The 12,536-nt window shown below is 48.0% G+C and overlaps 1 protein-coding gene across 2 annotated transcripts; it reads left to right on the forward strand.

The window, feature by feature from the left end:
* The first annotated feature begins 5,203 nt into the window (after positions 1 to 5,203).
* On the forward strand, positions 5,204 to 9,365 carry LOC119338160 (monosaccharide-sensing protein 2-like). 2 transcript variants are annotated; one of them, XM_037610462.1, is made up of 6 exons: positions 5,204 to 5,395; positions 5,572 to 5,668; positions 6,082 to 6,648; positions 6,733 to 7,688; positions 8,322 to 8,509; positions 8,614 to 9,055. In XM_037610462.1, exons 2-6 carry the CDS (start codon positions 5,590 to 5,592, stop codon positions 9,053 to 9,055), a joined length of 2,232 nt encoding a protein of 743 aa, XP_037466359.1. In that variant the 5' UTR covers positions 5,204 to 5,395; positions 5,572 to 5,589. The 2 variants fall into 2 exon arrangements, with proteins under 2 accessions (XP_037466359.1, XP_037466366.1); XM_037610469.1 differs by lacking the exon at positions 5,204 to 5,395 and having other exon boundaries at positions 5,590 to 5,668; positions 8,614 to 9,365.
* The last annotated feature ends 3,171 nt before the right edge of the window (positions 9,366 to 12,536 follow it).

The raw sequence follows: 12,536 nt of genomic DNA on the forward strand, positions 1-12,536 counted from the left end.
GAAATTCAGGTATTTTCCAGAGTACTGGGAGGTTACCGGAACCCCCCGGGAGTTGATGGGCCTTAGTGGGAAGGAGAGGCATCGGCCAGGAGGTGGCGCCCCCCCAAGCCCAGTCCGAATTGGACAAGGGGTTAGGGGCGCGGCCCCCCTCTCCCTTCCTCCCCCCTTGTCCTTTAGGTGGAAACCTACTAGGACTTGGAGTCCTAGTAGGATTCCCCTTCTCCCGACGCGCCTAGCTTGGCTGGCCGGCCTCCCCCTCCCTCCTTTATATACGGGGGCAGGGGGGCACCCTAGGACACACCAAGTTTTGACTTAGCCGTGTGCGGTGCCCCCCTCCACAGTTACAGACCTCGATCATATCGCTGTAGTGCTTAGGCGAAGCCCTGCGCCGGTAACATCATTATCACTGTCGCCACGCCATCGTGCTGACGGAACTCACCCTCGTCCTCAACTGGATCAAGAGCATGAGGGACGTCATTGAGCTGAACATGTGCTGAATGCGGAGGTGCCGTACGTTCGGTACTTGGATCGTTCACATATATTCCAAAATAAATCTTCGTAAAGTTTTATCGCGTTTGGAGTTCATTTGATATGGATATTCTGCGAAACAACAAACATGCAACAAACAAGAACTGACACTAAGCACTGGATCAATATGTTAGTCCCAAAAATAATATAAAATGTTGCCAAAAGTGTATAAAATTTTTGTATAATATTGACATGGAACAATAAAAAATTATAGATACGACGGAGACGTATCAAGATGAGGATGCACACCATTCGCACCAGCGGTGCCCAAAGCCAAGGTGTCGTAGAGCTTGCAGAAGGAAGGGCCAGGAGACTCTGTCGAAGGCCTTCGCGATGTCCAACTTGAGGAGGATTCTCGAGGCCTTTAGGTTGTGCAACAAGCGTGCCGTTTGTTGGACCATAAGGAAGTTGCCATACATGCTTTGTCCGGCGATGAAAGCGCTTTAATCGACAGATACAATCTGCCCCATCCGCGACGCCAACCGCAGGGAAAGAACTTTTGCAAATAGTTTAGCCAGGAGATGATCAGACTGATCAGCCGGTAGTCGGTGAGTGCAGACGCGTCTGGTTTCTTGGGGAGGAGGATGAGTAGCGCTTTGTTAAGCTTGTGAAAACCCCTACCGTTCATGGCCTAGAGTTTGTCGAACACGATGCAATCGACCTTGATGATAGGCTAGCAGGAGCGCATGAACTCCGCCGTGAACCCATCGGGTTCGGGTGCCTTGCTGGTGGGGAGCCGCTTCACGACGACGTCCCCGGCGGCGAGGACCGGAGAGAGGACTGTTGTGTCGGTGCTGGCGGCGTAGAGACTTGGAACGGCTGCAGAGCAAGGGTGGTGACGGAATTGCGAGACGTCCGACACGAAGGAGGAAGAAGAAAGGACAGAGGAAATGGATTCGGTAGGTCGAGAGGGCGAATTTTGTGTAATTTGTGGTGCGATGGGGCTGTCGGGTCCGATATGGCGAACGCGCCCGGGTGGCCCGGACGCTTCATATCCGCGCCAGATTTGGGCTAGATATAAAGAATGTCAGTCAGTCCGGATGTTTAAGGTTCGTTTAAAGAGTCTGTCTGGCTCGTTCTTTTTGACCCGTCACTGACCGGACAATTCGTTCGGGCGTTTGAAACGAGTTTGAGGTGCCCGGACGTAGACGTTCTAACGCCCTTAATGCATTCCACATCGCTGAGGCCGGCAAGGGAGGAGGGGAGAGGACTATCGACTGAGGAAAGATAACAGCACGGTGCGTCCAGAAAATACTAAAGCCTAGCAATCTTACACCTACGAAAGATCTTGTTTGACGTGTCACAGTCATGAATAAATTTTTTGAAACTATACTAGGTGAGCCCAACTCTCATAACCTACTCCTTGTCCAGTGTCCGCAGGGAACATGTAGACGTCCTCGTTTCCTCCTGAATTAATTAGCATGGCTATAATTAAACCGGAGGCGATCGATGCCACGGCAAGCGCATCTTGATCAAAACCATCACAAAAAATATCTATAGATCTCTCGTCGTAAAGCAGAGAGTGACAGGGTGGATGGCCTAGTGCCTCGCTGCAGCAATCACACGGCACCATTTGGAATAAAGTTGAAAGCTTTACACCAGGGAATAATAGAAACCAAGAATGTGTCGCTGTCCTGGAGAGCGTCGCCGACGTGCGGTTTCGGGCCCATTTCCCCCTGCGATTATTGTGAGGCACTCTTTCAAATTGTCCAGAGATCGACGGGGCCACTCGATCTTTGGGGCAACCTGGTCCGCAGCCGTCCGTTTCAAGAACTGTTGTACCCATCTCCTCCAGAATAATATCTGATTTCTGACCTTGTATGTTTGTATGCTTGTATGGACATAAGATGCCATAGGATGGATCAATTATAGTACTAGTAGTTTGATTGATACGGTTTCCTCACAAAATTTGTGTTTAACTACCCTCTCCTATATACTTCAAAAACACGCTGACATTTTGTCTTTCACCGACCCCATCCCAAGCCCCACGTTATGCTCTCCTCACTCACACCGGTTCTATATTTCATTTTAGAGGCCAGTTTCTTTTCTCAAACCGGCTTTGGTAATACGTTTTGAATAAAAGCCCAAAATACTTTGATATATTTGGCAAGCCGTTGAATGCACATCAATTGACGTATATAGTCCATTTTCCAGGGACGAATCATGGTAATTTACCTGCCTATTTTAACTATAGCAATGTACAAATCTTGGTCACTAAATGCGAATCAACAACTTTTGTTTTGGTAACAAATTTTATTGCTGGTAGCAGCACACCTGCATATCTAGTCAAGGTAGAATTATGAAGACTTTAAAGTAAAAAAAAGGCGGAACTAGATCTAGAACCACTATGAAGAGAACCAACTAGAGTTTGAGGTGGCTAATTCGTAGTCCACTGGTGATCAAACTCCAAGGCTGACACTGTGTGTTTTATTAAGACGAACTATAATCATTTGACAAACTAGATGGCATTCTTGTTGACACAAAGATGCATATGTTAATTTTCTCAAGTTTGAAACCCCTAGTATTTGTTCTTCACCGACCCCATCCCAGCCCCCCGTTATGCTCTCCTCACTCACACCGGTTCTATATTTCGTTTTAGAGGCCACTTTCTCTTCTCAAACCGGCTTTGGTAATACATTTTGAATGAAAGCCCAAAATACTTTGATATATTTGGCAAGCCTTTGAATGCACATCATTTGACGTATGTAGTCCATTTTCCAGGGTCGAATCATGGTAATTTACCTGCCCATTTTAACTGTAGCAATAGACAAATCTTGGTCACTAAATGCGAATCAACAACTTTTGTTTTGGTAACAATTTTTGTTGCTTGTAGCAGCACACCTGCATATCTAGTCAAGGTAGAATTATGAAGACTTTAAAGTAAAAATTAGGCGGAACTAGATTTAGAACCACTACGAAGAGAACCAACCAGAGTTTGAGGTGGCTAATTCGTAGTCCACTAGTGATCAAACTCCAAGGCTGACACTGTGTGTTTTACTAAGACGAATTGTAATCATTTGACAAACTAGATGGCATTCTTGTTGATACGGAGACGCATATGTTAATTTTCTCAAGTTTGAAACCCCTAGTGTTTGTTCTTCATTAGATTGCATTCGAAAAACATATAGTCGATGCCATCGTTGCTTTGTCATCAAAGTATACTTGGACATGCTTCATGCCATTGCACTGAAAATGGCTCGAATCTTGATTGAGTTTTCACTCACAAAATTGATTCCAAGGAGTTGTTTGTTTCCGCTTTTGATTTCTTACAAGAATCTGTTTCCAAAAGCTGAAACAAACAAGGCCTAAGTAGTATGAATTAAAAATTCATTTCAAGCCTAGGTTCCATGATACATACATAATCCTTTGGCGACATCGGATATTCATATGCTCCGTTGGTACATATGCCCACATAATGTCGTAATACCATCTCGTAATGTGGCCAACAGAATACGCATCGAACATCTAATGCAGGATATGTGAGTCTATCGTGGGCCGACCGATCGTGATGCTTTGTCCCACGAAAACCAACTTGGTTGGCCGTACACACACTACGCATGACCAATGAAAAAAATAGCGCGCTACAAAAAATAGCACGGCCCCTGAAAATATGCTATTAGCGTGCTATAGCGCGCTATAACGTGCTATTAGCAAGACATTGTACACAGGTTAATTTAGCGTAGCAATTCTCTACACGCTATAGCATGCTATTAGCGGCGTTATAGCGCGCTATTTTTTTCAGTGCGCATGACACGGTTGGCGTCCTCCCCTGGCGATGGTGGTGGATGTCACGTCTATTCGTCTGCCGCCGCAAACCTCTCTTGTCCCTCTTCCACCACTCCCATCGTGATCAAAATCGCCCCACGTCCCCGAAGTAGATCTAACTGTAAAATGTAGAAGTAACCGTAAATGAAAGACGCGAGAAGCGAGGCAATCTAATCGGATCAATGTCTGCTTTTCGGCTATCGACCGGACCCGCTACACCGAAACAAACTCGGGTTTGTTCATAACACATGCTGAAAACTAATCGCCAAAAAAAAACACATGCTGAAAACTTTGCCAAATCTTTGTTCATGAACCTCTTCTCAGGCTTGGAACCCATGTAAAAAGCTCCCGGGAATCTCCTTGTTCACCTTGAAACCTACTACTACAACGTTCTTGCTACAAAAGATATTGTACAACCACTGGAACCCCCATCATGCAAAGCGAGACACGATTCAAAACACAGAACATGGGAGTCTGAAATTCCGTATAGTAGCCTGTTGCAAGCTGGTACACTACTACACCCCCTTGGAATCTAGCAGAGCCATCAGTTTTGGAGTGAGCATGTGACAGCGCACCACGGATCCTCCCTAAACAAATCAATTAATAGCACAAGTACAAAATGGCTGGTTGTCCTACACGAGACGAGCGAGAGAGAGAAGGTTGGATCCGGGCTCGCCCACCCCATTCAATAATTCCCATATGCGGCCCTGCCCCTCCACCAGGCCCACCTGTCAGCAGACGCTCCACGCGCGCGCCCACCCGCATCGCCAGCTGACGCGTGGCCCCGTCTGTACCCGGACCCCACGAGGCAGCGTCTTGGCGGCCTTTTCCGCCGCGGCGCTCGGAGGAATATCGTAGAGAAATCGGAGGCTGCCTCACAGGCCACCAGATGATAGTAGTCGATAGAGTCCCCACCCCACACTCACGCACACTCCTCATCTCGCCCGGGGCGAAATCGACGCCACAGCTGGAGGGAAAAAGCTTCCGGGGCTGTCAGGGATTCCGCCTCTTATACGCCTGCCCGCCTCGCCAGATTCCTCACAGCTTCCCTGCGAGGTCCCGTGCCCGAGCGGAGATCCTCAACTCCGGAGGCCGTCGTCGGGTAAGCTCTGCCCCTGCTTGTTTTGTGTGTGCGTGGAGTAGAGGCGACCGTGGCCGGCTGCTTCTGTCGAATCTGATTTGTTCTTGGGGTGTTGGTGTCGTCGTTGTTGTTTGTCATATCTCACGAGCTTTGCCGTGCTGACGAGTGCTGTTGTTGGTGGTGATTGTGCTGTGCAGGGGTAAGATTCGGCGGCCATGTCGGGCGCCGTGCTGGTCGCCATAGCGGCGTCCATCGGGAACCTGCTGCAGGGGTGGGATAATGCGACCATTGCAGGTAATTCGTTCGTTCGTGCTTCCGGAAAAACAGATGCTCTTTCGACGCCGTTGGGATACTCTTTATGCTGTTGCGCGTCCCAGAGGCCCGTGTTGTTTGGTAGAGGCAGCAATTATTGGGTATCTTGCCGGCTCCGATCATGACGGATTTGGTGGAGCTGCATGTAGTACTAGTAGTGGTAGTAAAAACAAATATTCTTTCTTGTTCTACATACAATCTTTAAAAACCGATCAAGCCGCTGAAACGAAATCCTCGCAAGATTTCCGAGTTCTCTGAACGGATCCGTCTCATGCGTGATCTGCGCATCTGAACCATGACAATTCAGTCTGTGTCGACATGTTCAGAACTCTGAACCGATGCAGATGCTTTGACTTCACGCTGACCATGTTGACTTGCTGCTGTGATCTCTCCAGGCGCCGTCCTGTACATAAAGAAGGAGTTCAGCTTGGAGACCCAGCCCTTGATCGAGGGCCTCATCGTGGCCATGTCGCTCATCGGGGCGACGGTTATCACCACGTTCTCGGGGGCGGTGGCTGACGCTGTTGGCAGGCGGCCCCTGCTCATCGCCTCGTCTGTCCTCTACTTTGTCAGTGGCCTGGTGATGCTCTGGGCGCCCAACGTCTATGTGTTGCTCTTGGCCAGGCTCATCGACGGGTTCGGTATCGGTTTGGCTGTCACCCTTGTCCCTCTTTACATTTCGGAGACCGCCCCGACTGACATTAGAGGGCTGCTGAACACGCTGCCGCAATTCAGTGGGTCAGGAGGGATGTTCCTTTCTTACTGCATGGTGTTCACCATGTCGCTCATGCCGCAGCCTGACTGGAGAATCATGCTTGGGGTTTTGTCGATACCGTCGCTTATGTACTTTGCATTGACTGTCTTCTATTTGCCCGAGTCGCCGAGATGGCTTGTGAGCAAAGGAAGAATGGCTGAGGCCAAGCGAGTGTTGCAGGGACTGCGGGGAAGGGAAGATGTCTCAGGTTTGTCTATCTTCTCTAAATACTTACTAGTCTGACAGGCATAAAATCTCTGATGATCTTACCCATGTGGGATTAACTGTGCAGGAGAAATGGCCCTTCTTGTTGAAGGATTGGGTGTTGGGAAAGACACACATTTTGAGGAATACATAATTGGACCTGATGATGAGCTTGCTGATGACGGGCTGGCTCCAGATGAAGAGAAGTTGAAGCTGTACGGAGCTGAAGAAGGGGTATCTTGGATCGCCCGTCCTGTTAGGGGCGGCGGCCAAAGTGCACTTGGAAGCGCCTTGGGTCTCATGTCTCGTCATGGGAGTATGGTTAGTCAGGGTAAATCTCTCGTGGACCCACTTGTCACTCTCTTCGGAAGTGTCCATGAGAAGATGCCTGAGGTAATGGGGAGCATGCGCAGCACATTGTTTCCTAACTTTGGCAGCATGTTTAGCGTGGCAGAACAGCAGCAGGCTAAAGCTGACTGGGATGCTGAGAGTCATAGGGATGATGAAGATTATGCATCGGATCATGGTGCTGATGACATTGAGGATAGCCTCAATAGCCCGCTTATTTCTCGTCAAGCGACAAGCGTGGAGGGTAAGGAGATTGCTGCACCTCATGGAAGCATAATGGGTGGTGTGGGAAGAAGTAGCAGCATGCAGGGAGGGGAGGCAGTAAGCAGCATGGGCATTGGTGGGGGGTGGCAGTTAGCTTGGAAGTGGACTGAGAGAGAAGGTGCAGATGGGCAAAAGGAAGGCGGCTTCCAGCGTATTTACTTGCATGAGGAGGGCGTGTCAGGTGATCGGAGGGGCTCTATATTGTCTATGCCAGGAGGTGATATTCCTCCTGGTGGTGAGTATATCCAGGCAGCCGCTCTAGTGAGCCAACCTGCTCTTTATTCGAAGGACCTGATAGAGCAGCAGCTTGCTGGTCCTGCCATGGTACATCCATCTGAGGCAGTTGCCAAGGGTACAAAATGGGCAGAACTATTTGAACCTGGAGTGAAGCATGCACTGTTCGTTGGCATAGGATTACAGATCCTGCAGCAGGTCAGCCGTTTTTGCCTTTCTGCTGCATATAAATATCAATGTATGCACTGCTAAGTGCTCTTGACAACTAATTTAGCACACACATTTCTTATAGATCTAGTATTTAACAGTCTTTGTTTTTCTCTTCAAACTAAAACTTTATAGTAATAACAACATCATGCTGTTGGGTGCTGCCCATGCCTTCTTGTTGAAGTTTTTACCTTCAGCCTTATTGCGAGAAAAAAAAAATGCTTTGCTGCCTATGGTAAGCAACACCGATATCAGGTTGCTGTAGTTTTCTGAAGTAAATAAACTTGATAAGCTGATAATGCTAATCTGGATAACATAATTTTGCTTATCAAACTGTGATATGCTACTATATTCCTTTAGTCCTTCGCACAAGTAAGATCAATTTTGATCTTGTGGTAGAAAGTATAAGAAGGAAGGTGGTGCGGTAGAAACACATAATACATTCTTATTGTTGTGTATGGTTGTAGCGTTCCTAGAATAACAATATTTCAAATTGTGACATACTTCAGTTTCCTCATCCCTATGTTTCCTTTTTTTGTTCTTCCATGCTTCATGTTTAGTACCTAAATACATATATTGCATACCGAATGTTCATGTGCTGATGATCAACTTTTGTTTGTTCAGTTTGCGGGTATCAATGGAGTCCTCTACTACACACCTCAGATACTTGAGCAAGCAGGTGTCGGGGTTCTTCTATCAAACATTGGTCTAAGCTCTTCCTCTGCATCTATTCTTATTAGTGCCTTGACAACCTTGCTGATGCTTCCCAGCATTGGCATCGCCATGAGACTCATGGATATGTCAGGAAGAAGGTTAGACTTCAGATTTTGTATGATATTGTTTACTTGTGATACAATGTGGTATTGCTGAATGTGAATGAAAGAGTAACCATTCTTCCATTTTGTTTCTCATCCAGGTTTCTTCTCCTTTCGACAATCCCTGTCTTGATAGTAGCACTAGCTGTCTTGGTTTTGGTGAATGTTCTGGATGTCGGAACCATGGTGCACGCCGCGCTCTCAACGATCAGCGTCATCGTCTATTTCTGCTTCTTCGTCATGGGGTTTGGGCCTATCCCAAATATTCTCTGCGCGGAGATTTTCCCCACCTCCGTCCGTGGCATCTGCATAGCCATCTGCGCGCTAACCTTCTGGATCGGCGACATCATCGTGACCTACACTCTCCCCGTGATGCTCAACGCCATCGGTCTCGCTGGAGTCTTCGGAATATATGCTGTCGTTTGCATACTGGCCTTTGTATTCGTCTACATGAAGGTCCCTGAGACAAAGGGCATGCCCCTGGAGGTCATCACCGAGTTCTTCTCTGTCGGGGCAAAGCAGGGCAAGGAAGCCACGGACTAGTTGCTCTGATCTGGTGATCCGCGTCGCTGGTGGTAATTTTGTGGTGTCATAACTACTACTACACTGGTTAACCTGCGATGCTTTGGTGAAGAAACTTCAAAGAGAGCAGATACGGAAGACTTTACATCGTGAGGCTGAATCGTGTCGTCGTAGGCCAGCTTTTGGAAGTAGGATATGTACTTAGATCATCTGTTCTTTTCGCTTTGGAACTTTCTATTTGTGTTATTCAGAATTTCTTGCCCATGTAACTAGTGCTGTTATCACAATTTATGTCGTTTATGTTTTTGTCTTGCTCGGTCGATTCAGTTTATCCTCTTTGTTGCCACTAGTTCTCAGTTGCCAGTCACTTCAGCAGTTTAGTTGTGCTATTAGTACTATTTTTGAGGATAAGTAGTGTTTCTGGGTGTATGGGAAATATGCACACAACCATTTTATGTTACTCCTTGGTTTCATAATGTAGTGGATATAGATTTTTGTAGAAGTCAAACCTTATAAACTTTGGCTAAGTTTGTTGGGAAGAACATTTATATGTCGAAAGCTAGAAATATATCATTAGATTCATCACAAGATATACTAGTTCATATTTTATATATTATGTATTGTAGCTATAAATAGTTTTTTCTATAAACTTGGTCAAAGTTTGTAAAATTTGACTTCAAAATATCTGTATGCACTACATTAGCTCTTTAAATATGGGCGAACCTCTTCATTAATATTGATACTCCCTGCACATCCTTCTATCACTTGTTTAATTCAACTTTTTTGTAGAAAATCCCAATTCACCCTGTTTCAAAGTTTAACTTAGCGTGACCCCCTCTTGTTTAGTCCTTCTAAGCTCATGAAACACCTCATGGATAGTGACCATCCCATCTAAAATATATCCGTTTTTCATAAACGCTGGCTACCGAAAGAACAAGCAACGAATTTCACGTCATCCCGTGCTAAAGCGCATACGTTTTCTTGCTGCTAGGTACTTATCTGATCAATCACATTGTTCGTTAGTTCAATTGATTTTTCGTTCGACGTCCTAAGCCGCACGAAGGAAGTATTATGCCTGACCTCATACCTAGACCTACACATATCATCTAAAACCGGATCACTGGTCCAGCACATGCGCGCCCCCGAAGTCGCTGCCGCCATCTTTCATGAACCTATCTTCATGACAGGATCAACACAACGGCCTTGCCAAGGCCCACCGTCAACGTCATCGCGACGACAGACAATGGCACTGCTCTGCGCGCGCTAGTTAGCCGCCGAGACCACGTTGCCACAAGCCGTCGAGACTTGCCATCTCCGACTAGAAAGAAACCATGTCGCTCCACCTCAGGACCCCTCCCGTCAGCACTTGCTTCAAAAAACGATGCTCCAAGGATGGAGAACAGCGCCGCACATCGCACAACGCCATCGTCCAATCCGAGAGACCCGGATCTAGGGTTTCCCTAGTGCAGTCCTAGCAGGAAGGCTGAGTTGTAGCAACAATGTCTTTGACAAGGCAACAACGCAAATACGTCGCCCTCCTCAGCTATGACCCAAGTCGGTGTGGTTTTCACCTACAGCCGCACCTCCGCGAACCCGCAGCCAGCTAGACCACCATCACGCGGAGCCGCCACCCTGGCTTCCGATCCGCAGACCCGAGGGCCGCATCTAGCGTTGTCGACGCCGGAGATGGCTCCTAGGGCACGCGCCTCCTGCAACGAACCCGGCTTTCTTCCCCTCCTAAAAGAACTACTTTCTTGATCTCGTCGCCAGCTGCAAAACCATTTAGGCCCTGCAGTTCCAGATCTTTGGAAGACAATATATTAGGCCATGGTTGGCCAGTTGTCACCTCAAAAGGACGAACGCAGAAGACAGAATAGGGCAAAGCCATGTGAGATTGTACAGTATAATAATACTGTGCTTTAAGAGAAAAGAAACGCAAGTAGTAGTAGTAGTTCACAGAAAGTGTGATTTGGTCAGGTGACCACTGTCTCCAATGCAGGCGGAGATCGGGAGTAGGCAGAAATCACTGTTTTGACCCGAGGGTGAAATCAATTCACAAACTAAACTGTCTCGAAAAAAATTCACTCAGCTGACCCTTTTGTGTGGCGCCCGACACCTAGGCGCCACACTACACTGTGCAGCGTCCAGATCTTAGGCGCCACACTTTCGGCCACCGTGGCATCCCTGGGCCCGCACCAAGCAGTGCAACGCCTTTGGTCTAGGCGTCACACACATAATGTGCAGCGCCTAGCTCTTAGACGTTGCACATGCACTTATTAACTGTGGCGAACATTTGTTTCTGATGCCTAAAAATTGCCAAGTCAGTGTGCAGCGCCTGAGTGTTAGGCGCTACACTATACAGTGTAGCGCCTGACTTCTAGGCGCTGCACTATGCATAACAAGCAAGAGTCCGGACGATGACGATTGGTAGGTAGACGGAGTCACACGAGCCCGTACGTACGCCTGTCTCCCTTTGGCCACTCGGTCGGCTGATCGATCGATGGGCACTGACAGCTACGGATCATTGTGCACGAAAGCCTAGACCCAAAAGAAATGAAATGAAATTTGTCTCCTGTCTTTAGCTAGCCTAGCTTTAAGCCCATATAGCTAGTAGCTCCGCGTGCATGCGATGCGTGTGTGTATATGTACCTAAGTCCTAAATCTGCCAAGAGTTATGTCATCCCTGGGACACGCAAGATCGACCTATGTATGACTAGCTAGCTAGCTAGCAGTAGCACCAGGCTGACCATGACCAGTATGCATGCAGCTGCAGGATAGTTGAGGAAGCTAGCTAGCCAGGTCCAGGCGTGCCCGACTGCACAAGCAGCTAGCGGCAAACTGTCATTGGCACTGTGGCACTACGTCTTGTACTTGGTGGTGGCGTGGTGGATGGGAGAGAGCGAGAGGTTTTAAGCTGGCCCTTGCTTGCTTGGTCCGACCTTACATGTACATGCATGGTCCCTCTCCGCTCCGACCTCACAAGCTAGCATCGCGCGCTCATCGCCTTGTTGATCAATTGTGCAGCGCCTAGACGTCAGGCGCTACACTGTATAGTGTAGTGCCTATCACTCAGGCGCTGCACACTGACTTAGTAATTTTCAGGCACTAGAAATAGATGTCCGCGGCAGTTAGTAAGTGCATGTGCAGCGCCTGGCTGTTAGGCACTGCACATTACGTGTGTGGCGCCTAACTCAAAGGCGCTGCACTGCTGGGTGCGGGGTCCAGGGGTGCCACGCTGGCCAGAAACGTGGCGCCTAAGATCTAGGCGCTGCATAGTGTAGTGTGGCGCCTAAACGTCGGACGCCACACAAAAGGGTCAGCTGGGTGAATTTTTTTCCGGAACAGTTCAATTTGTGAATTGATTTCGTCCTCGGGTCAGAACAGTGATTTCTGCCTCGGGAGTACGACAGATAGTGGGGTAGAAATCCTGCCAGCCGGCTGTCAGTGCGGAACGGAGCCTAAAAGCTGCTGCTTCTAGGGTCTCTCTTTCATGGTGGTTTTG

This window comes from Triticum dicoccoides, chromosome 1B (assembly GCF_002162155.2).
Source record: "Triticum dicoccoides isolate Atlit2015 ecotype Zavitan chromosome 1B, WEW_v2.0, whole genome shotgun sequence".
NCBI classification, from domain to species: Eukaryota; Viridiplantae; Streptophyta; class Magnoliopsida; order Poales; family Poaceae; genus Triticum; species Triticum dicoccoides.

Bases quoted from the DNA above. Each gene is read 5' to 3' on its own strand.
- LOC119338160 (XM_037610462.1), top strand. From the start codon at position 5,590: ATGTCGGGCGCCGTGCTGGTCGCCATAGCGGCGTCCATCGGGAACCTG. The intron at 7,689-8,321 runs GTCAGCCGTTTT...TTGTTTGTTCAG, and splicing joins GATTACAGATCCTGCAGCAG to TTTGCGGGTATCAATGGAGT. The intron at 8,510-8,613 runs GTTAGACTTCAG...TTTCTCATCCAG, and splicing joins ATGGATATGTCAGGAAGAAG to GTTTCTTCTCCTTTCGACAA.